Raw genomic sequence first — 23771 nt, forward strand, 5'->3', positions numbered from 1 at the left:
TATAATACATTTAAAATATATATTTAAAAATCCCATTAGAAGGAGCAACACAAGTTATCAATTTGGCTTACTTTGTTTTAAAGCTGCAGTGCCCCGTAATAGTTTCCAATAAAAAGCAGTATTGTTCATTATTTTTACACTGAGAAGTATCCCAGCTGACTGCATACAAATCAGAGATTAACACTCTCAGAGACAAGAGCTGCCACAATAAACAAAAGAGATAGTGGGACAGCTAATGAACTATTGCACACAGAGCTGAAGGCTCTGCGGTTTCATTTGCCTGCAATACATTTTGAACTGTGCCGTTTTCAGATAACCTGATGCTGGCAGGTTTATACTAAATGGATTTGTAGAAAAGGGGGCCGGGGAGAGTTGGCTGTAAATTATCCAGAAAAAAGCAATGGAAACTTTCTTTAGTTTAGCCTATTTCACAGACATGTAACAAACCACAGAGTCAGTTCCAAGAAAGAAAACTGGGCAGATTGAATGTGTGGTAGCACAAAGAACAGTAAATGGTATGGGATACTACCATATGTTATTGTTTTTCTGCATTTCACATCAGACAATTTAATTTGTCTGTCTTTCTGAATATTAACAACTTTTTTTGTACCCCTTATCCTAAATAACAGATCAACAAGGACAAATACATTTGTTCATGACCAATAGATGCCTGTGTCCGTTTTATAGAAAGCATTGTTTAATCATTGATCTATTTATTGTGAATTGCTAAATTTAGCCTAATAGTTAGTAGTTTAGTTGTCGATATTTAATGTATGATTTAAATATTTGCGTGAATTAAGGATAAAGGGCGTTAAAAATAAAAATAATAATAATAAAAATAATAATAATAATAATAATAATAATAATAATAATAATAATAATAAAATAAAACCTTATTTCAATAGCATTTCTGATCAAATACAGAGATTAGAAAGTTAAATGAATGAAGAGTTTCAGTGGACCACTGTTTAAAAGTATTTTTTAAGTCTAAAGAAACTTTCTCTCTTAAATCTTTGGGAAGTAAACTTGCTGTTAATGTAAATACATTTTCCCCCAGGAGCTTAATACAATAATTTGAAGTAAATAAATATTTTTTTAACTTCAGAGTAAATAAATGATGTATTACATTCCTCTAGGGATGATATAATTAGTTTGACCATAAACTAAACAGATAATGTAGCCCTTTTAGAAGAATTTTTTTAAAGATTTTTTTTTTTTATTAAAGTGATAGAAAAAGTGTTCTTTAATGTGAAGATCGGTTAATGTGTCAGAATTCTGTACAAGCATTCAATGCACGGTGTTAGACGCACCCTAGACAGCCTCACCGGATAAGTTTCATTATAAAATCGACCTGCATTGTTATAGCTATGGTCTGATCTGTGGCAGTACCCCAGGTTTACATCAGGGATAGAAACACTGCAAGCTGCAGGACTGTGTTGCTTCCCTGACTCTGCCACAGCACAGTGTAGAACCTCGAATGGCCACTTTACCTCTGCAATATTAATAAAGAAGTATCCAGACAGCCTCAGTTCATCCCTAACAGTCTCTCTATGATGTCCTTGGGGACCATCTGGTCGGGATTAATTCAAAACAAACTATTAACCACATTACCTTGCATTACCAGCTATTTTAATAAGCTTGCTTTCTGTGCCAGAGAGCAAAATCCAGGACAACACACCTACTGACTGTGAGCCAAGGCAAGGTGCCACCTGTGCTGGCATGGTGGGGTCTTCTCCACTCAGTAATGAGTGCATCCCGGGCTTCTGTGGTGTTTTTCCAATAGTTAGGCTACCCATTTCACATACAAAAAAGCAGCTAAACAGACAGCAGGCTGTCTAGTCATATGCTAGAAAGAATCCTCTGTCAATGATTATGATGAAAGCATGATAAACCATAATGACCGCAGCTTCTGGGGCAAAGTGTACTGGAATCAGAATGAGATTTAAATATATTTATAGCAGTGGTGCCCAAACACAATCCTGGAGAGCCCCCATCCAGTAAGTTTTGTCACTCACCCTAAATCGCTATTTTCAACAGCCTGGGACCACATGGAAGTTATTGTTCAATCAAGCAATTAACTTGCTCAATTAAGGAATTCTGGTCATTGAGGGCTGAAAAGGGAAGTTAGTTTTCTTTGTACCAAATCTCTACATAACTTCATTTCACAAATCACCTTATTAATTGATCACATTGAAATGGTTCCAGGTGTTAAGAAATTGATAATTAAAGGTTATCTATAAAACCTGTTGAGGATTGGGTTTGGGAAGCACAGATTTAGAGGATCCAGTTCCTTGGAAATATGATCAGATTTGTAAAGGAACTAAAGATAAAGTGCTTAAAGTATGACCAGTATGAACATGTCTAAACTGGATATGTGTAGTGATTTGAATGGCATGACATGTCACCTCAAAAGTACTGTGTGCTTAATTACAAAAGTCTCTCAGGCTGCTACAGTTAGTTGCGTCTGTACATCAAGCATCTGAACTACTCTGACAGACTGAGGAAAATACACACTTTAAACCAAACCAAAAAGCTTTCTTCCACTTTCATGCACTCTCTGAAGTCTGAACAATACAGAAACAGTGTACTGCCTGAAGGACTGACCGTGATCCAGTATCTGGAGTGTGAAGTGCTATTTTATGATGATGTTGTTGTTTTATTGCTTTATGCCCACTGCTGTTTTCTATTTTCACAGTACGATTTCCCCCAGCCTCTTCACACTGTCAGTAACTTTGCATTGTCTTTCCTTGTGCTTTGTTTCAGAGCCGGGGGGGGGGGGGGCAGAACTGACATACAATCCTAATATTTGAACTATTACTTGTCTCTTATGTAACAATTTCAGCTGCTATTTGCACTAAAAATAGAATGAAAAGGCTTGTGTTGGTAAACTGGACACTGTTTGCTCCTGCATTATTCCTTGGGGGAAAAATAAAAAAGCCACTGCAATGACAATCGGTATGTGGGGTGGAGGGGTTTGCTGACACTATAACATAGCTATACAGTCTTTGGTGGTATTAAAAATATTCAGGAGTAGAGTAGAGTGCAAATGCTTGTGATCTGTCCTATGGTAGTAATAACTTGCTGAGGAGACAACACTTAGATATGTCATAGATGGTCCTACTGACATGCTGACACAAATGTTAGAGCAAAACATAATTCACTAAGTGTTAGCTTCCTGTGCCACAAAATGTATTTTGACAGACGGTCAGTGTGAGAGAAACTCCCATCACATTCCCATCTATTTGCACTATTACAGTATGAATCACACTTCATGCAAACCTGGGAAGAGGTGCTCACAGTGTTTGGTGCAACCTCTTTGCATTTATCTTCGTGAAATGATTCAGCACTAGCGTCGCAGAGCCATATATCCAGATTTGGCCCCAATACAATCCCAGCAGCCCAGATTTAGACCTAGCAGCACAATCAACACGTACCGCACCCCCACACTGCGCACTACCCTTTTCAGAAGGTTGTTTTCCTAACTTGAGACTGTGTGCTATGCCAAACTTTATGAGCAATGACTGAGTAGGCTATATCTGACAGTGCTGGCTGTGTCCCTTTCTTATTTTCCCCTACTGATGACAACTGCATTATTGCAAAAGACTGTACACCTGTAGCCTTCCATTTGAATTTGCAAAAGTGGAGGTGGTCAAAATACAATAAAATAAAAAACGACATCAAACTGGTGGCATTATTGTCACATCTGTGCACAGAAGCTTTCTCTCACCGTGACGGCTAATGTTTTAAATTGGTCCGCAGACATTGTGCCCATATTGTGACACTAATGAACCAGCTGTATTGCATTACAGCATACGCTCTCTCACAGTGTCTTTGGCACCTGTCATTGAGAAGAAAATGTCTAACCTGAGCCGTATTAACATTGGCTCTGCGGCGCGTGGCTCATGAATCCTGCTGCAGCTGATCAATACACTATGGCATGAGTCTCATCGCCTGAGACAGCAGTACATGGCCTGGTATCCTTTATCATTAGATTCTGTGTGTCTACTAGGATCCTCTCTGGGGAATCTCTTTGACATCTGGTGCAGCCTTCTGTATGGTTTATCATAACCAAACTATTTCTCGGTGCATCTGCTACGTCAACTAAAAAGATGAGGTGTGGGTCAGAGAGTGTTTAGGCGGTACATTATGCCTGGGAGCTAATGCTTCTGCAGAATCGCTAATGCTGCTATCGAACAGCTACTGCAGTCCTGAGGCGAAATGGCAGTCTTGTTATGCTTCAGGTTTCCTATTCATCAGTTGACAACTCTTTCAGAGGCCGGTGTCATCGCTACCCCAGTCATGTTGGGGAATCACTCATTCTACCACGAGTCTGTTGAGTAATAGTACATGTATCTTTTTGTATGTCTATGATTAGCAGAACACCATGGAAATGACTGTATGCCTATACTTCAGTGTCACCTTAAATTAAGTGCTCCGTTTAATTGCTTGGTGTTGTGTTGATCTATTAGTTCAGTTACAAGCGTTGGATTATGACTTTGTGAAAAAATAAACACTTAACAATGTTGCCAAGAAAAACATTTGGGAGATCAATATAGATACTTTTATGCAAGTTGGTAAATTGATCATAGCTTTGTTGCACTTTTAACATGGTTTTACTGTAATCTACCATATATTTGGAGTGTTTTTTTATCCGTTCTCAGTGCTTTACTACACTGGGTCATGGGAATGCCATGAAATGTGGTATAGGTGTTTATAAAGCATAAGGTGTACTATTGTACACAGTGGTTTACTTATGGTGCAGTATAGTACAGCACACTGAAGGCATGTTGAACCCATAGTAAACCACTGCAAAACAAAGGTAAAAGCACAAACATCCACCAGTAAATGTACCACTATAAACTTGTGAAAGTCTGGCTGACTGTTTATCAAATCAAATACAATCCTGTAACAGGAAGACTTTGGGCCAGTTTCCCAGAGCTTTTTATTGCAAAGTGTTATGAGCGTTGTCGTTTTAAAAAGCAGAAAACGTATAATTGAGTTCCGACAGCAGTGATTTGCTGATGTTGGCTGGTGTCCGAGGAGAAGCATAATCTTGGCTTCAGTCACACCAGGGGCAAGTGAGGAGGAACCTGAGAAGCTCTTTCACCTCACACCATAGTGACCAAACACACCTGCCTCCGTGCATCAATAAAGAGGTGTGCTTTCAATCTCCTTTGTCTAATTGGGAACTGCAGGGAAATGTTTAGATTCATACTTCAGGTTTGTGCCATGAATAATGAATACACTAGCATTACAAAAAAAAAAAAAAAAAGAGATAAATGGTATTGGGCAGACTTGTACAGACCTAATGAGAACATGACAGTGTATCCCAGTGTATCCTGTCCTTTTCAAACCTACGTCACATCTACTTACAAGACAATTGTTTGTAATACAGTGGCTTATTGTAGAGGTCCTTCCGTTTTTGACATGGCATTGCAGAATCACAGTTCAACATAAAGATTATAAATCTTACTTAATTCATATGTAATTTAGTTTTAAAAAATGTAAAAAAGATTAAGATTATATTTTGATCTGCACTAGGTTTAGAGTTCCCAGTTAACTTTCGTAAAGATTTTGTGACAACTATTAGGTATAGATTAGGCATAGCTTAATGATGGTTTAGCTAGGGGTGGTGGTTCAGGCTGTTGTTGAGGCCTAAAATGGCATAGGTAACCTACTGATGTAATACAATTATATTTCTATTTGTAACTGCAATACATGAGATCATGATAAGCATTACGTATTTAAATGTATTAAATAAATATTTGTTTGCTCCTCAACTATGTCAACTCTCTGTGATTTCTTATTAGTGAATAGTTTTGTGTACATTTTTTTAAATAGAAGGCAACAAGCACAAGCAAAAAGAGATTTGGTTTGTTTGCTTATTCATGTTGTTCTCCCTTGGCTGACATCAGGCCTTAAGTTTCATTTCCATCTAAATTTAAACTGATGACACTGCCCCGTGGCTACATAATATGCTCATATAATTAGATACTGTGGAATGAAACAGTTAGAAATAATCACCCCCTGTAGTATTTTGGAAAAAACATCCCCCTCACCCGAGTTAAAAATAAATTCTACCCGCTCGAGGGAAAGGCTGCTATTGAGGTTGAAAAAGGCCATATCTCTACTTTCGACAATCAAAATGTGGGAATTCAGCTTTTAGATTTCTATTGAAATCCTTTGAACTGTTATATATTTTTATTATGTCATCAATTAAAACATATATTTATTGTCATCTGACCTACTGTTTCCTGTAGTTTAGATGTTTTAAATGCAATATTCTTGACTACTTAAGTCAATATAGATTTCCTTTGCAAAGCGAAAAGTGTATATAAGGAATCCATTTTTGTCTGTCAGCCATTCATGAAAACACATGGGTGGTAGCCAGCTATTTCCTATCTTACTGTGAAGTAGCTTGTCACATACAGTTTTCTGCTTCACTCATTGGATTTATGTACAGCAGTCACAAGTTACTCAAAACTTCTTCACAGTTTTTTAAGGCAGTGCAGGAAAGACTGAGAACATACAAAATACAAACCTAGACAATAGACACACAGAATGAAGAGAATTACTTTAAGAAGCCTCATATCTACTTTATAAGAAGTATTTTCTTATCACCTTCTCATGGATATTCTCATATAAATATCACACATTATACTCACTCAAACAGAAAATCATCCATACAAATTTGCTCTTGATAAAGTTTGTTGCCTCTTTCAACAGAACCTACAAGCTCTGTTGCACACTTTTTATACTACAGTTGCTTAGAAACGTCTTGCAGTTTGACTTGGCATTAGCATGAAAAGGGACAACTCTTGCATTTCCATAAAACCTGCGTGAGAAGCCAATAGGACAGCATAAGTTTTTCTGACAACTAAAACTGCTGGGGAGAAACAACGGACTACATTCTACACAGACCTGTGTAAACTGCCTTGCTGGTGTTGTACATCTGGGGATGCAGCCCAAAACAAGTAGAATGCAGTCTGTGATACATTGCAAACAAAAGCGATCAGTCCTGATTCATACACATGAGGCAAGTATATAGCTAACACTCATATCTAGGAGGATAGTACAACGCACAGGAATAAAGCAGCCGGTTGTGTCAGAGGAGAACGACATCACTGAAATGTGTGACTGCGCTGAAATATCTAAGCTTTAGAAATCTACACTGATATTAAGCAACTAACTCTAATGCACTTTTGTTGGTTTTCAATGTAAGAGAGACTCAGCAGTATAAAAATTCACATATCTATTATGTATATGTATTATTAGAGTGACGTAGGTTTAAGTCTCTTCCAGGCAACGTGTACCGATTTCCTTAGACTCAAAATCACAATGCAGCAGACTAACTCTGATCCGTTTGTGCTTCCCTTACACACAAGGTCACATTCTGATGAATTCTGACAATCCACAGTTTTGACCACCGGTGATTTTGCAAGCAGTTCCCTAAAAAAGGCATAGTAAGATATACTGCTGGTACCAACTGTCCTGTGGCACAAATGGTTGTGGTATTGTCAAAGAGAACTAATAAGTCTGTATTGCAGCACTATAATATACAATACACCGTCTTATTTTTCATATGCCCTGGTCCTGCAACTGACCTCCCAAAATCAATGCCACTGAAACAAACAATAAAATGTGCTAATGATTTGTATAGGCATGTTGTTACCCTTGTAATGATGTATATATATAGAAAACTGTATTGTAGGGTTTGTAAAATCATGACCATCAAGTTGGGTGTCAAGTCAAGTGGCTGCTTATTTCTTCTTAATTTAAAACATTAGTCTTCATGAAAAGTCCTCTTACAAAAACGCAAAGCAAAGGAGACTTGTCATTTAATGAAAAAAATGTATCTGTACATGACAACTTTTATTATTTTAGTTGTTCAGGCAAAGGCACAACCAATGCAGGGTTGACGTCTGCTCTGTATCAGTTACTGTGCAAGTAAAAAACAATAGTATAAAATTATATTCTGGGTTTGCACAGCCAAGGGCTCGGTCCTTTCTTTCTATGTGTGTAGATTTGCCATGGCAGCCACAACCTCATATTTCTTGTCTTGGTGAGGTGGTGAAACACCTTCCTTGATCCTAAACGCTGTTACAATATGGCTGGCAGTGGTATAGAAACTGGGTCTTAGTCTAATTTTAACAGAGGACCAAGTGCTCCACTTATTTTTGCACGTATTTTAAAGGTCCCCCACTGACATTCAAAAGAAATTACCTATTCCACAATAACTGGAGGACTACAGTCTATCAACAAGAGAGTTGTGTAGGGTCTTAATAATAAAAATAATTATTATTTATTTATTTATCTAAGGCCACTAACAGCATTTACAAGAAACAGAGAGTAACTTGCCTGTTGAAAATCAGTAACAAATACAATTAGATTTGATTTATTTTTCAAGTATTTTCCTTCAGGAACAGGACTCCCACTTAAAGAACAAAAAAACAAACAAATGCTGGCTACTAACCCCCTGTCCAGTTTATTATTGTAATTATTATTATTATTATTATGCCTTGTATTACATTATTATGAGAAGAATCGTGATTCAATAGATTATGAGTGGACAAATGTCTTATTAGTAAGTGGTCCTGTGTTGATCGCTAGGCCATTATCAATACGTGATGTGAAATGCACAGATGACATTAGGTAATATAGTCAGAGTCCGTTGATTCGCATCTGTGGGAGTCGGACGCGTTTCTGTGGAATTGGTTAATTGATTGATTGTGTCCCAGCGATTCCCCGAGACTGCCTTTGGATCTCTGTGAATCATTCACTATTAATGACAGATCATCCAAACAAGGCCTGGATACAGCATGACAATGTAGAACTGAACCAGCGGCATTGCAGTGTCCCTGGGAAGGAGGGGGAGAGGGAAGTGCATGACCATTTCAACTACAATTGCCCTTCATGGTGATGCTGAGACATTTGCATTGCTTTGATCATACGGTGCACATCAGTGATGCCCCTCACTGCAAAACAAAGAGCCAGTTCAGCACAGGGACACAAGACATGTTAATAATAATACACACAGCGTGATACAATAATACGAGGACATGTATCCGAGTGGACATCACCTCTGGGTGGGAAATGGCAAGTTACCGAAAATAGCAACACTTGTGTATTATAATGAGAGAGGGCTGAATCAGTGATGCTATAGCGATGCCCTGGCTGTATCCCCTCTATCCTTTCTTTTAAAGATGTGGTGTAAAAAAAAAAAAAAAGACCTGCGTTTCTGCGGTCCTCCATAATAAGCATGTGACCTAAAGAAGAGTAACGTGCGCGGATTTTGCTTTGCTTTAGCGGTGTTAACAGCCTTGCACTATTACTCTTCAATGCGTTTTATTATGATGTGATTTCTTTGTGTGTGTCTGTGTGTGTTTCAAATTAAAAAAGGCAACTGTGCACACGTTTTGTTCATGCCACCTCTATTCCGTCACACAAAGCCATAGAAACAGAAACTGTATCCCACTAGTGCAATATTGTAATCTATATAGAGCCGCATTTCATTCATTATTCTGCCTGGTGTCAGAAAAAAAAGCCATTGTAAATACAAGTCATAATGCATTACTGTACCTGTTTATCCATTGTCTTTGCGTTCCCGATGCAAGTCTCCCCTCACCGCATTGCTGTTCAATTCCAATCTTTTTATATCATCAGTGATAGTAGTAGTATTTATTTCAAGCAATAATCCAATGTGTTTTAACTAATTTATTTCTGGCTGCAGGTGATCACACACAAGTCCTCCCATGAACCGTCCGGTCGGCTCTTTATACTCGGTCCCACCGTAGGGTTAAAGCGCACTAGGACCGAACCATTCTGGGTGTTTATAGGGGGTGACGCACTGTAATATAAGTTAACCGAGGAGGTGACAGTAGACATGGTTTTACTCAATAGTTTAAGGTGCTGTTTTTCTCCATGTATAAATATAAATGCTACGTATGCAATGCAGTATTGGCCAGACTTTTGCTAAATACATTTTGGCAACAAACGGACCGACCCTACCTGTCGTCGTTGCTGTTTTCCGTGCAAACAGGGACTTAGCAACACGCTAGTTTACCAGCTGCTTACTGGGACGGGAAGGTACTTGACAATGAAATGAGAGATTTAAGTGGCACAAAATAAAAGTGAAATTAATTTGTAAATAACCTACATACTTTTATTTGAACAGAGGGTCTGGCAGTTACAAATTAATATTATTACTATGACTACCATAACTATGTATTACCACCAATATTACTATCATCAGCATAATAAACATTTAATGTATTATATTCACATTTTACATCTTTACCTGCCATCTTTCTCTCATTGCTGTTGATCTGTATCTGCTGTATCTTACCCCACATGTGCACATGTTTAAACATCATGTCAGATGTAACCTGCACCCAGTGTCACTGGTTAAGTCACTAATATCTCTAGTTAATCACTGGTTTAACTTTAATCGTTAACAAGAATAGTTTGTTTTCAGCTGTTAACCCTTGACATAAATAAATTAATATGTGTACTGTGTGTAACATACATATTTAACATGTTAACATCCAAAAAGCTAACAATTTATAGTTATATATTTTTTACAATATGGTGCATAAAAGGGAACAAAAGAACAAAAACAATACTGGGTGTCTTTATAAAAAATCCTTTTGTAGAATTTGCTTTCCTTTTTTTTAGTACAGGCTGTAGTAAATTTAGGTTATGCAATCATGCTTTTGGAAGAGTCATTCATTGTGAAGATGACTGTGAACAAAAGTACAGTGGAGGTAATTTCAAAAGCACACCAGGGAATGCTTGAATTGAATAGACTAGCCTTCACTAAAAAGGCAACCAATAAGCACTCATAACGGGGAGATTGATATATAATATAATAATTATAATATTCTCTGTCAATTCCAGGACTTTTTTTTTTTGTTCTGCACTACTTTAGTAAAACATCTTTATTGATTTTAAAATGATTATACTTTTCTTTTCTGAAAATAGTTTGATTGCATTTCTTAAATTGGGGTTACATTTAGTTTTGGGGTAGGGTTAGCCTTGTATCAATGGCCAATCTGGATGTTTAAACATGGAAATAATTTAAATAATGTAACTACAGTATAACATATATGTTGCAGATCATATCCTACCAGAGATTGCAACCTTTGTGTTTACTTGTAGCTATTGTTATTATATCGATACAGTGTGGACGATATATGTATGCTTACTCACTTGTATAACAGGTTTTAGTTTGTTACTGACTGCTTTGATTCAATCCCTTTAAATGTATCAGGGATTCGACACTGTAGTGTAAACCAGTGCTTCTCAACCCTGGTCCTGGAGAATCCCCTTACCCTGCTTGTTTCTGTTCCAGCCGAGCTCTCAAATATTGAATTGAACCCTTAATTTAACAAATCATTTGCTACATCAGAACCTGTAAATTAGTTTAAACGGTAGAGGTTTTAAGTATAAGTTTAAAAATGTATAAGGATCTTATTAAGTAACCAACTTTTTTTCAGTTACATCATTTATAAAGTCACATGTAAGCAAATTATTACTTCAGTTATGGGTTCAATTAAGTAATTGAGAGCTCAGTTGGAACCAAAACCAGCCAGCTAGGGATTATTATGCACATCAAATGAACCTGCAAGAACAAATAGAATAAGGTCATTATACTTGTTTTGCTGTTGTGTGTGTGTGTGTGTGAGAGAGAGAGAGAGAGAGAGAGAGATAAAAAGTGTTTGAGTGTGTTTTGTTATTGCTGTTGTTATGTAATGATTTTGATTTTTTTTTTCTGTTCACTTCATTTTACATCTGCTGTCAACTAGTTGCTGTATGTTCTCGCTCTGCTTGCCAACTATATATTTGTTTAAATATTGAGAGCATGAAGTACACATTCAAACAGGCTATGGTCACAATACGTGCCCCTCTGCAGTCCAGCTCAGTAAAAAGGCCAGGAAAACGACCCCCCACCCCCCCATAACAAAAAAAATCCTGTGTCAGTGTCCCTGCACATCCCTTTGAAACAGCAGGTGGCGCCCCAGCAGAAGTTACAAATACATGACTGTACCGGGCGTGCAGAAAAGATCCCGATCCTCCGCTTCCTCCGCCTACCCGCGGATCATCAGCTGGGTGGAAAGCGGCTCTGGCAGCGCTATGCCGGGGAGCCGATCATGTCCTACCCGACGTCTTGAGCAGCAAAAAGGGGAGACACGCCGGGGCTGCTCGCTGTAGGGATTGCGTTGGCACTGGGCGCTGTGGTGGCTGTGATACTGTTGGACGTGGGTGGCGTCTGTAGCGCTGACTCCGCAACCTCATAGTTTTGACCAAAAATATGGCAAAGGTTCAGGTGAACAATGTAGTCGTGCTGGATAACCCGTCTCCCTTCTTCAACCCCTTCCAGTTTGAGATCACTTTCGAGTGCATTGAAGACTTACCCGAAGGTGAGTGTCGCTACTTTGTTGCACAACTGCACCTTTGATTAACTAGGCACATTGATTGGCTGGCGCTGTCGAGGCCTGGATTAATTAAAAATAAAATGATTATTGGTAATTCATTTGAGTGTATGCATGTGCAGTCAAACTACAAGTTCTTTCCCCCCCCTCCCTCTCTCTCTCTCTCTCTCTCTCTCTCTCTCTCTCTAAATGAAATGAAACCACGTAGTTTTGCCTTGATGGAGAAATTCAGCACAGGATGTAATGGCATGCATTATAATATCTTTTTTTCAGATATTCATTCTCAGGTGATCGATGTGTTTATGTACAGGATCTCGAATAAGGGAGCCATATTGCCAGGGATGTGGTAGCTGGACAACATCATGGAAATAACACCAAATAAAATATGTAATTTTGTGTGTCATATGGAAGTGACAACAGTGCTGATAGTGACAGGAGCGTATACACTGTAAGTTTGCTATGTAAAAATATACTAAATATAGATGTATACAAGAAATATACCAGTTGTATGTTATATTAACTATGTGTAATTGAAAGGTTTTTTTTTTTTTTTGTCCCCCCCCCCCCCCCCCCCCCCCCCAATACACCTGTGTTAAAACCTTGTAAAAAATGTGGACATTTCCAGTACATGTATTTGATTTCTTTACTGCTTTTGTGAACTGAATTGTGTTGTTGTTGTTGTTGTTGTTGCTGCTGCTGCTGTTTTTCTTTCACAAATAGATACATATGTTATTGTGTGTCTGTCTGTTTTTCCACAGTAAGACATGAATACATTAAGTGAGGACAAAACACAAGTTTGCTAGTTCAGTGAAATTTGAAAAAAATTAAAAAAATAAACAATAAATGCTGGATCTTCTAGCATTTTTTGTTTCTCAATCATAAAGCCAAGCAGCTGTATGTGTATATAAACACACCCATACATATTTTTGCTGATTGCTTTACATGTCACAGTAGCCGCCTACCTGACCCAAAATCTATTCTAGTACCTCTAAGTAACCACGGTAGTTTCCTTTCAATTGTTTGCAGTGTTGCAAGAGAGAGGTAATTTTGTGATTTAATTTTGTTTCACCCTATGCAGTATAACATTTTTAAGGCTGACCTGAACATGTTTACTGGTGCAGAGTTCCAAAAAGAGATTCAGAACTATTTTATTTTATAGATCAGTCATGATCTGGCTTGGCTGTTTAAAAATATTGTGCACCCAAAAATGCAGAACGTTCCTAGAAGACTTTTTGAGCAAATACCCACTAATACACTGAGAATACATTTGTTCTGTTGTGTAAACGCAGGTTATGGGTATGGCTCTGTGTTGCACAGTTGGTTTAATCTGCCAGGGTATCAACACTTTAAAAGATGAAAGACACCCTTGTGCTTTAATTAAAGGCTAAGCAAATGCATCCTCACTTTTTCAAAATTCTGTTAATCCGGAAGGTTCTGCTCCAAAATTACTTTTCATTGGGTGGGTAGTGGCGGCATACTGACATCTGGCCTTCCACACCAGCTTCTGTCTCGCTAAGAATCATCCCGACATTCTGTGGGAAGAGCTAAATAAGTGGTTTTGTATAGAAACGTGAATCCCTTTGCCATGAATGGTGCAATGCTGACACACTGCAAACCGAGGACGTGTTGGGAATCATGGGAAAGTCTACCATCCATGACTTCACTGACATATTCATCAAGATGTGTTCTCACTTTTCATCTGTCTGTGGCATTACAAAGACATTACAATTTGCAAAGACAATTGATCCTTCTGTACCGATTGTCAAAGAGTATTTTAAGCTCAACGAAGCTGTGAAAGATGGCCTCTGTCTTTTTTTGACAATTTTAACTTGTGGGCCAAAATACTTTTATTTTTTTATGCAGCTTTTCAGTGATCAAGTAAGTCTGGGGTTTTAAGCATCAACTTTTTAATTGTAAATGTTGTATTTATATTTTGAGACGCTTGAGATTTTGTACGTATGTATTTTCCTCTCTAAAGTTCCTCAGAAAGTACTGCTAGAACTACACTTGACCTCTGTTAGTGAACATTTCATATGCTTTTCAGGACAAGCACTGAAGTATTTATACTAGTCGTAAGATTAATCTATTCACCCCCCCAAGCCCTTGCAATAAGCTTGGACTGTGTACTCTTATATTATGTAGGTCACTCGCTCTCCAGTCTTTCCAATTATGAGTCCTGCCATTGCAGGTATAAGTTGTCGCTGTCTTTTTCTTCATTGCGGTCTTTATGGATATTCATACCTCGGCACTCTTCTTTACAAAAAGATGGCTCTTATATATTAATGAGGTGTATCATGGGTGTGATGTTTTGTTTTTTTAAATTACTAAATATATAAGCAAGTGCTCACCTGTCCTGTATCATCACATAGTATTGCCATGTTATCAATTAAATATTAAAGAGTAACATTAGCAATGTGCTACTCTGTTAAATGATCCAATCTTGTGTGTGTCCAACTTAAAACATAAAGTGAGCCTTGAAGTGTGGTGGAGTATGCCTTGTATTGTTCTCTGCTTTTCTCATGCTGACAGGGCTATTCACAACTGCCATTTTTGTTTATGAAGTTTTTTTATGTTGGTAATTGATTTGCTTTTGTCTAATAAGACTTCCTGAGGAAACGATTTGCAGATATTTTGTTGGACATTATTTTCCTCCGTAATAACATACGTTTGTTTTTTTGATACAGTAGAACAGCCAGTCCTGACGGCAGGATGAACTTGGCGGGGTGGGGGGGGCATCAGAAATGACTAAGGGGGCACAAGTAGGTCTTTGAATAGTGGGGGGTGGGGGTGGTCAGTGTTCGAATTGTGTCTGAGGTCTCGGGGGGTCCCCAAGGTGCTGACAAATTGCAGTCTGGGGGGTGGCGTATGGTACTGGCGAAGTGTGGTCTGTGGGGGTGGTGCTAGCAAAGTATCTGCAGCAACGCACATCAGTTTTGGTAACAAGAGTGCACATTACCTTAAGACATTTCAACATGGACAATTAATAACCGGATCCCAAATAAAATGAGGGGGCATTATATTCCAAATGCTTTAATTTTATTTGTACATTTTTTTTCATGGCAATTTATAATCAGAAACTGGGGGGGATCTAAACTGGGGGGGCAAGGCAAGGCCTGATAACAGCTTCCTCCATAGTTTCAATTATTGTAAACATTAAAATGTTTTGTGAGCAAAAAGTCTTAAATTGCAGTAAATATTGTGGTTTGGGGTGTTTGATGTGAAGCAGGAAATAAAGATGATAAGGATTTTTTTTTTTAAAACATCCCTGACCAATGTACTTCATATACTGAAAATGTTTTTGTTTGTGTTTGGTTTTTGCAGCGCATTTATCAGAAAACATTCACTCTCTGGTTTTTCCAAGTATTTCCGTCTCCATGTGAAATATCTTCTTCCTTTATTTTTTTGAAAGGTTATTTTCAGATATGATATACGAGGCATGCAGAAGGTGTTTTCCGCCATTTCAGTTTGAACCGAGGCACAGTCTGCCATTCAGAATCACAGCACCTTTTGTTGCCTTGTCTTTGTATCTTTTAAAACAGTACAGCACAGCAGAAGGAAGGCAGCGCTTGTACAGTTGCTTTGGGAGGGGCCCCAGACACTTGCCCATTGGCAGACTGGATGGCAATGCCAAATCCTAACACTTGTTATTTTGTGCTTCTGCAGATCTGGAGTGGAAAATCATATACGTAGGATCAGCAGAGAGCGAAGAGTATGACCAGGTCTTAGACTCTGTCCTGGTGGGCCCTGTCCCTGCAGGGAGACACATGTTTGTTTTTCAGGTAAATTTGCTGCCTTGAATGCAGTTTCAGGACAACACTACACACACTGTAAACTGGAGTTGTGGGTCCACATCTAACATTCGTCGAATTCACCCCAGGTGTGCATTTTTATGACTTTTACTGTTCATTAGATACTTATTTGACACTAAAAGGCACTCACTCTTTGAGCAATTTAGCCAGACAGTGATCACAGATGTGAAATCCAATGCTATTCCATGTCGCAACCATGGAAATGATGTTATGCTGGTGCCTCAAGCTTTCCCCAAAACAGATATGGACAGAAGAGTAATCATAACAAAGAGAAAATTGAATGTGCATTTATAATTGTGGTGTGCAATGAAAGGGCTGTACTTTTGCATTTTCGTGTGTCAGCTGAGCGTTGGTCAGTGAAGCCAAATGAGAAGTATTTATTGAAAATCTTTTTAAGTGGGTTGAAGCTTGCTTTGACCGTTTGACCTTTTGCTGCATTCATGACAGCGAAATGTCACAGTAGCCTCCTCCTTAAGAACAACAACACTGACAACAAGTGAAATTAAGGCGCAACAATGCCAGGTAAAATGTGCTTTGCTGGGGAGCTTAAAATAGAAACAGCTTGCTCCATTTACAGCAGTTTAAACTTCCATCTGGATCATGTTACTTTTCTTGCCTCATTATTTATGACAGTTAAAGGCTGCACTATTGGAATGGGTAGAAGAGAAGGATATGATGGCTTTTGCAAGTGCACTTCGGTATGACTTTCAGTATACCTTGTCTTGCACTTTGTGTTGCCCCGCTCTGCAAAACACGCACATCCATTAGTTGAACTTCTTCCTTAAGATATAAGTCTACAAATTGGACTGGGTTGAACCGTATCTTGAACATTATTAGTTCAGCTTTTGTGTTTGTTTCCTGGCAGTTTATTCCTTTCAGAAGTGCATTTGTATACAGTCCCCGGATTTTTAAAAGTTATGGGCATCTCTGTTTATTAGTTAGTTTGTATAGTTAGTTATATAGATAGGTATTTAGTTACCTGCTCATATCATTAATCAAATAAAAGCCATGCTGAGGTGCAACTGTTGTCTTTATTGATTAATTTTGAAGATTGGTTAGACCAAGTACTGTCTGCATTTACAGCTATGTCAACTCATCATTTAGGTCTCTGTTTAAGGTGTTTTAAAATATTTTTTATATCTTTTCCCCAGGCTGATGCTGCGAACCCTGGGCTGATTCCAGATGCCGATGCAGTGGGTGTGACCGTAGTGTTAATAACGTGTACATACCGGGCTCAGGAGTTCATTCGAGTTGGATATTACGTGAACAATGAATACACAGACCCTGAGCTGAGAGAAAACCCACCTGTAAAGCCTGATTTCACAAAGGTAAATGTGTTGAACTGGGCATCAGAATGTAGAAACTAAACATCCTGGTAAACAAATGGGTTGATGGATAAGTCTTAGTAAAACAAATGTAGCCATTTAATGCCGGAAGAGTTTGCCAGGAGGGTGTTTATCTGACCAGCCTGATAAGGGTGTTTTCAAAGATTTGATGGAGAACCATATATGATTTTACTAACATTTTTATCAAACTCGCATTTATCTTATAATTCGGAAAGTGGTGTAAAACCATGCCAAAGGTTATGCTTGTTTCTCATTTCGCTTTGGATTATTTTATTTTTTTAAGTATTCCTCGAGATTATTTGAATTATTACCAAGGAATTCCGGCTTTTTTATCCAAGGAATGGCATGAAAAATTTCAAGAAACATACACGACTGTTGACTGGTGTTGTTTTATATAAGCAGGACTAGAAAGATATGCTGAAGTGAGAAATGTTATTGCAGTACATTAAACAAGACTTGGAAGTGCAGTTATATTCTGACAGTGGAGGAAAAGAAGAACAGTGCCTAAAACCAACAAAGAAATCTGGGGAAACATATCTGAGGAGTTACAGTGACTAGGACTACAAGAGACAAATTACAACTCCTATTGCTGTACCATGACTACATGTTCCTTAACAACATTGCAACTGTCACAGCACAAGTACCAAAAAGTTACCCAAGGAGAAAAAAAGCAGAAATTAACTTTCTACAAATGGATATCCATTTCAGAATCAAAATCATGTCAAGCAGGCAATGCATACAATCACCTTAACAGAATAACCAAAATCAACTATTACATGTAAAAATCCCAGTTCAATATTCCAAAGCATTAAATCGAAAAGAAACTCATAAACATATTTAAATTGCCATAGACTTGAAATAATGTCTGCTGATTATTTATTAGGTTTTTTTACGGAGTAATCCTGGACAAGTGTAAGTAGTATCTATAGGCAGATAAATGTGTTTTACAAGAGAAAACTTTAGTATCTCTACCCTGGCAGATTTCTTACAGTAAGTTGATATTATATAGTAGTATAGTAGACCAAGTATTCAGCAGTACAGGTTTCACTGGAGCATTATCTTTGAAAAACACATAAATAACTAACCAACCTGTAATATATAGCTTACCCCTTGTGGGATTAGTCACAGCTGGGTTAGACATAGCATATACATACATAGTATCTCCTTTCATCAGAGAATGTGGTGTATAGTTTAAAGTCATATCGTTTTCCCTCTTGCAAAATGTCTATCTGCTGATTTGATTTTCTTTCTGCTCTCAGCTCCAGAGAAATATCCTGGCTTCAAACCCCCGTGTCACAAGGTTCCACATTAACTGGGATGATAGCAATGAGAAAATGGATGATTCAGAGAATACGAACCCAAACATGCAACCTATACTGACTTTGAGCAGCTTACCATCAGCGTCAAAGGGGCTATCAGTCACTGGGAACTCATTACACCGTATGTCAGACTCGCTCATGAACTGTATGTGACTGGCCATCCCCACCAGAAACACTGCTGGCCACCTGAGTGTGTGGAAAAGCTCTTGATATCTGTAAATGATCAGTCCTTGTTCTGATCTAGGTTTTTTTTTTTTTGTTGATGTTCTTTAATAAAGCTTGTAAAAACAAAAAACAATCAAAAAAACACACCCTCAAGGTGAGAAAATATATATTTTAATGCCAGTAGTCAGTGGGGAACATATTGCCCATGCAGAAGCTTTTTGAAACATTGCTTTAGAAATCTAAACTACAGTGGCTACAACATGAGGTAGGATGAGGTAGGATGTTCAGAGAGACCGCACATATTGCTTAAAGTCAAGCCAGAGCAAGATTAGTCTGCAGATTTAATATATTCATTTTCAATTTTAATAGTAATAATGATTAAATATTATATTTGCCAGAATGTAAAATATCACAAGCCATTAAACTCCTCTTGGTAAATGTGCAGTGATACACACATAGACATATAAATACATAACATAAGTGTCACTGTCTCAGGATAAACTATAGTGTATTTTTGATAAACATAACATTAACTATAGGATTGCCTGAGATTTGAACTGTATGAACATATTCAGCGACTTGCTTGACCAGGTCTAGAAAATTGGGAGAAATGCAAAATTGTCTGATTCTGTGCATCTTCATCTCCAATGTTATTGACGCAGGTAATGCACCAGTACGATGTGATATTTTACAAACACGTGTGCGAGTTTCAATATTACTGCACAGTGTGGAGTTGCAATACTGATATGGTGAGGATGCCCTTAAAGAAGAAAGCTTCCTGTTTATGCTTATTTAGAATTGTGAAATGCTGATGATGTTCTCGTGTTCAAATCAAATGGATTAGCACTTGGAGTGCCTTGATACAGATCGAATTAACAATCAGCAATTACTTCAATTTTTATTGTTTAATTACTATTGCAATCTCTTCTGTTTATCATCGAAAAAGAGTGTCCTTTTTGTAAACTGTAAAGCCTGATGTTTAATCTGATTATTTACATACTAACAGTGCTTCATCATATTTACAGTAGACTAACAAAAAACAGAAGGGTTCCATGTAATACCAACCAAAACTTCAGCACAGACTTTCATGACCTTGTTTCTAACCCTTGTTACCCCTATTATGAAGTCACTATTCACTAAACCCGAATGGGAGACTGCACGTTTAGGAACTGGCTGTAAAAAGTATTTTGATTTTAAAAAGTTATAATAATTGAGTAATATATTTATATTGTACAGAGATCCAACAGTTGTCTGCTTTTTTATTATTATTGTTTCAAAGTTACTATACTCCTGAAATACAGTGAGGGAAAAAAGTATTTGATCCCCTGCTGATTTTGTACGTTTGCCCACTGACAAAGAAATTATCAGTCTATAATTTTAATGGTAGGTGTATTTTAACAGTGAGAGACAGAATAACAACAAAAAAATCCAGAAAAACGCATTTCAAAAAAGTTATAAATTGATTTGCATGTTAATGTGTGAAATAAGTATTTGACCCCTTCGACTTAGTACTTGGTGGCAAAACCCTTGTTGGCAATCACAGAGGTCAGACGTTTCTTGTAGTTGGCCACCAGGTTTGCACACATCTCAGGAGGGATTTTGTCCCACTCCCCTTTGCAGATCCTCTCCAAGTCATTAAGGTTTCGAGGTTGACGTTTGGCAACTCGAACCTTCAGCTCCCTCCACAGATTTTCTATGGGATTAAGGTCTGGAGACTGGCTAGGCCACTCCAGGACCTTAATATGCTTCTTCTTGAGCCACTCCTTTGTTGCCTTGGCTGTGTGTTTTGGGTCATTGTCATGCTGGAATACCCATCCACGACCCATTTTCAATGCCCTGGCTGAGGGAAGGAGGTTCTCACCCAAGATTTGACGGTACATGGCCCCGTCCATCGTCCCTTTGATGCGGTGCAGTTGTCCTGTCCCTTTAGCAGAAAAACACCCCCAAAGCATAATGTTTCCACCTCCATGTTTGACGGTGGGGATGGTGTTCTTGGGGTCATTTCTCCTCCTCCAAACACGGCGAGTTGAGTTGATGCCAAAGAGCTCGATTTTGGTCTCATCTGACCACAACACTTTCACCCAGTTCTCCTCTGAATCATTCAGATGTTCATTGGCAAACTTCAGACGGGCCTGTACATGTGCTTTCTTGAGCAGGGGGACCTTGCGGGCGCTGCAGGATTTCAGTCCTTCACGGCGTAGTGTGTTACCAATTGTTTTCTTGGTGACTATGGTCCCAGCTGCTTTGAGATCATTAACAAGATCCTCCCGTGTAGTTCTGGGCTGATTCCTCACCATTCTCATGATCATTGAAACTCCACGAGGTGAGATCTTGCATGGAGCCCCAGACCGAGGGAGACTGACAGTTATTTTGTGTTTCTTCCATTTGCGAATAATCGCACCAACTGTTGTCACCTTGTCACCAAGCTGCTTGGCGATGGTCTTGTAGCCCATTCCAGCCTTGTGTAGGTCTACAATCTTGTCCCTGACATCCTTGGACAGCTCTTTGGTCTTGGCCATGGTGGAGAGTTTGGAATCTGATTGATTGATTGCTTCTGTGGACAGGTGTCTTTTATACAGGTAACGAGCTGAGATTAGGAGCACTCCCTTTAAGAGAGTGCTCCTAATCTCAGCTGTTACCTGTATAAAAGAGACCTGGGAGCCAGAAATCTTGCTGATTGATAGGAGATCAAATACTTATTTCCCTCATTAACATGCAAATCAATTTATAACTTTTTTGAAATGCGTTTTTCTGGATTTTTTTGTTGTTATTCTGTCTCTCACTGTTAAAATACACCTACCATTAAAATTATAGACTGATCATTTCTTTGTCATTGGGCAAACGTACAAAATCAGCAGGGGATCAAATACTTTTTTCCCTCACTGTATGTCTTCAGAGCTCTGCTACATTGTTAAGGAAAAAGCCATCACACTGAGGCCAGGGCTTTTGTTTTTGGAAGTTTTAAGTTCATGTTCATCCTTAGGCATTAAGAAAAGGAGAGGAAGAAAAGTGTCTTCACCTGTGAGATATCACACAACATGTGTAGTACTCAAAACAACCAGAGCTAAACCATTAAAAGGCATTCCAAAAATAAAAGCAGTTGTCCCATTTCAAAATTAAAAACAGAATCAGTGCTGAATGTATCAAGGTCATTGGTCTACACTGTAAGCATCTACGTTTGTGCCATTTTAACAAAAATGCTCAAGTGACTCATGGACAGGTTTTTTTCCCCACTTTCTTTCTTTCAAACTTCACCGAGTACCAGTAATTACCTTTCATACCAAGATGTGTGCCGATTAGATTTTACTACTCGATGGAAAACGGCTGACTTGTCTTATGTATTTTCCTTTAACAGCTGACTGAAAAGCTCTGACAAACAGAAGAAAGAATGGTAGTCTTCAGATTTTAATGTATAATTACCCTTCATGTGAATGAGAGTTGATTGCCTCCCATCAAGGGACACATACACTGTGGAGCACTTAGTAATACTTAGAGTTATTGTAGTTTGCTGAAGTTTTCTTTTTTTTTTTTTTTGCTGGAGAATTGCTCCCTTGCAATGAGACAAGATTTGACCTTTCATATTTGGTCTAATGCATTTTGAATTTGATTTGTGCCGATTGTGTCACAAGACATGCGATACAAAACAACAGGTCACAGCCCCATCTTGGTTTCTGGAAATTGTTTATTTATTTGTTTATTTATTTAATATTACATCTGTTTACTTTTGTTCTACATTTTCAATTCCGTGTTTGTTAAATCATAAACAGGATCTCTTGGATTCAAGGGGCATGTTTCTTATTTTTCTTTTTTTCTTCTTTAGCATGGTGATATATGTTTTATTAATACAGACCCTTAAAATTAGTGGTCTGGATGCAAGAGCATTGGCAAGCTTAGGCCTATTTCTAAATTACAAACTAGCTCCACATGCAGAACATATTCTGATGTTCGTTCTGGTTCTGCACTGTATATAAGGTGTCAAATTACTTAAATTAAAAAAAAATAATAATAACTAGTAAAATGTAGGGCAGCAAAGTAGGGTCACCCTATGCCCCTTCTCTTATCATTGAGCCACCATGTTGCCAAACTGGAATTCCTTACTAGTATTGTCATATTTTATATCTTTCCAGGAGATTTTTCTGCAACAATAATTAGCCAGCATGGCAAATTGCTACATACGTAAAAATACCACGGAATCATAGGGATTAAATATGATAAATAACAGTTAAATGAAACAAAAAATACATGAAGGATGTAGGCTGTGGCTTAACTTCACACCAATGATCATTATATATATTGTTTTTGGTAAGGATTTAGATTCCATGAATTTCAGATTTATATCTACATCCATTGAAGGGCACAAAAACATGAAATGGTACACCTGGGTCAAAAGGAAATGATGAGTATCCTATGAAAAAATGTATTGCTATTCCACGGGGCTTATTTTGTGATACCGCAGTGAGGGAAGACCACATTGGCTGTGAAATTTCTCCTCACTAAAGAGAATCCTTAAGTGACAATTAGGTCCGGTGGATACCAACCTTTTTCTCCGCTCACACAACTGCTGAGCTACTTCCCCTGCTATAGATCAGTGAGAATGGAAACATGACTGGCATGACAGTAAGATCAGAGGAAATACCGATCGTCACCCCCACCAACACCTGTGTGAGTTATATCAATGAGATGACACATCATATACTTTGT

The 23771-nt window shown here is 38.1% G+C and overlaps 2 protein-coding genes across 3 annotated transcripts in view; one reads left to right on the top strand and one right to left on the bottom strand.

The window, feature by feature from the left end:
- The window catches only part of ttll7 (tubulin tyrosine ligase-like family, member 7), a 69396-nt gene extending 59589 nt beyond the window's left edge, over nucleotides 1–9807 (bottom strand). Inside the window, exon 1 of one of the 2 annotated variants that reach the window (XM_066692181.1) lies at nucleotides 9580–9807. The gene's annotated coding sequence lies outside the window, so the exon portion shown is untranslated. The remainder of the gene's footprint in view (nucleotides 1–9579) is intronic. The other variant, XM_066692180.1, reaches the window with a different exon arrangement.
- Nucleotides 9808–12038: 2231 nt separating this feature from the next.
- Nucleotides 12039–20309, top strand: LOC136714728 (histone chaperone ASF1). The gene is made up of 4 exons (XM_066692333.1): nucleotides 12039–12419; nucleotides 16095–16210; nucleotides 17392–17568; nucleotides 18846–20309. Exons 1-4 carry the CDS (start codon nucleotides 12311–12313, stop codon nucleotides 19056–19058), a joined length of 615 nt encoding a protein of 204 aa, XP_066548430.1. The 5' UTR covers nucleotides 12039–12310; the 3' UTR covers nucleotides 19059–20309.
- The last annotated feature ends 3462 nt before the right edge of the window (nucleotides 20310–23771 follow it).

Source organism: Amia ocellicauda, chromosome 19, assembly GCF_036373705.1.
Source record: "Amia ocellicauda isolate fAmiCal2 chromosome 19, fAmiCal2.hap1, whole genome shotgun sequence".
Classification (NCBI taxonomy): domain Eukaryota; kingdom Metazoa; phylum Chordata; class Actinopteri; order Amiiformes; family Amiidae; genus Amia; species Amia ocellicauda.

What these genes read in the sequence shown, in the direction of transcription:
- LOC136714728 (XM_066692333.1), top strand. Translation starts at nt 12,311, where the DNA reads ATGGCAAAGGTTCAGGTGAACAATGTAGTCGTGCTGGATAACCCGTCT. An exon ending in CATTGAAGACTTACCCGAAG is followed by an intron (nt 12,420 to 16,094) that starts GTGAGTGTCGCT and finishes GTGCTTCTGCAG; the next exon opens with ATCTGGAGTGGAAAATCATA. An exon ending in GACACATGTTTGTTTTTCAG is followed by an intron (nt 16,211 to 17,391) that starts GTAAATTTGCTG and finishes TCTTTTCCCCAG; the next exon opens with GCTGATGCTGCGAACCCTGG.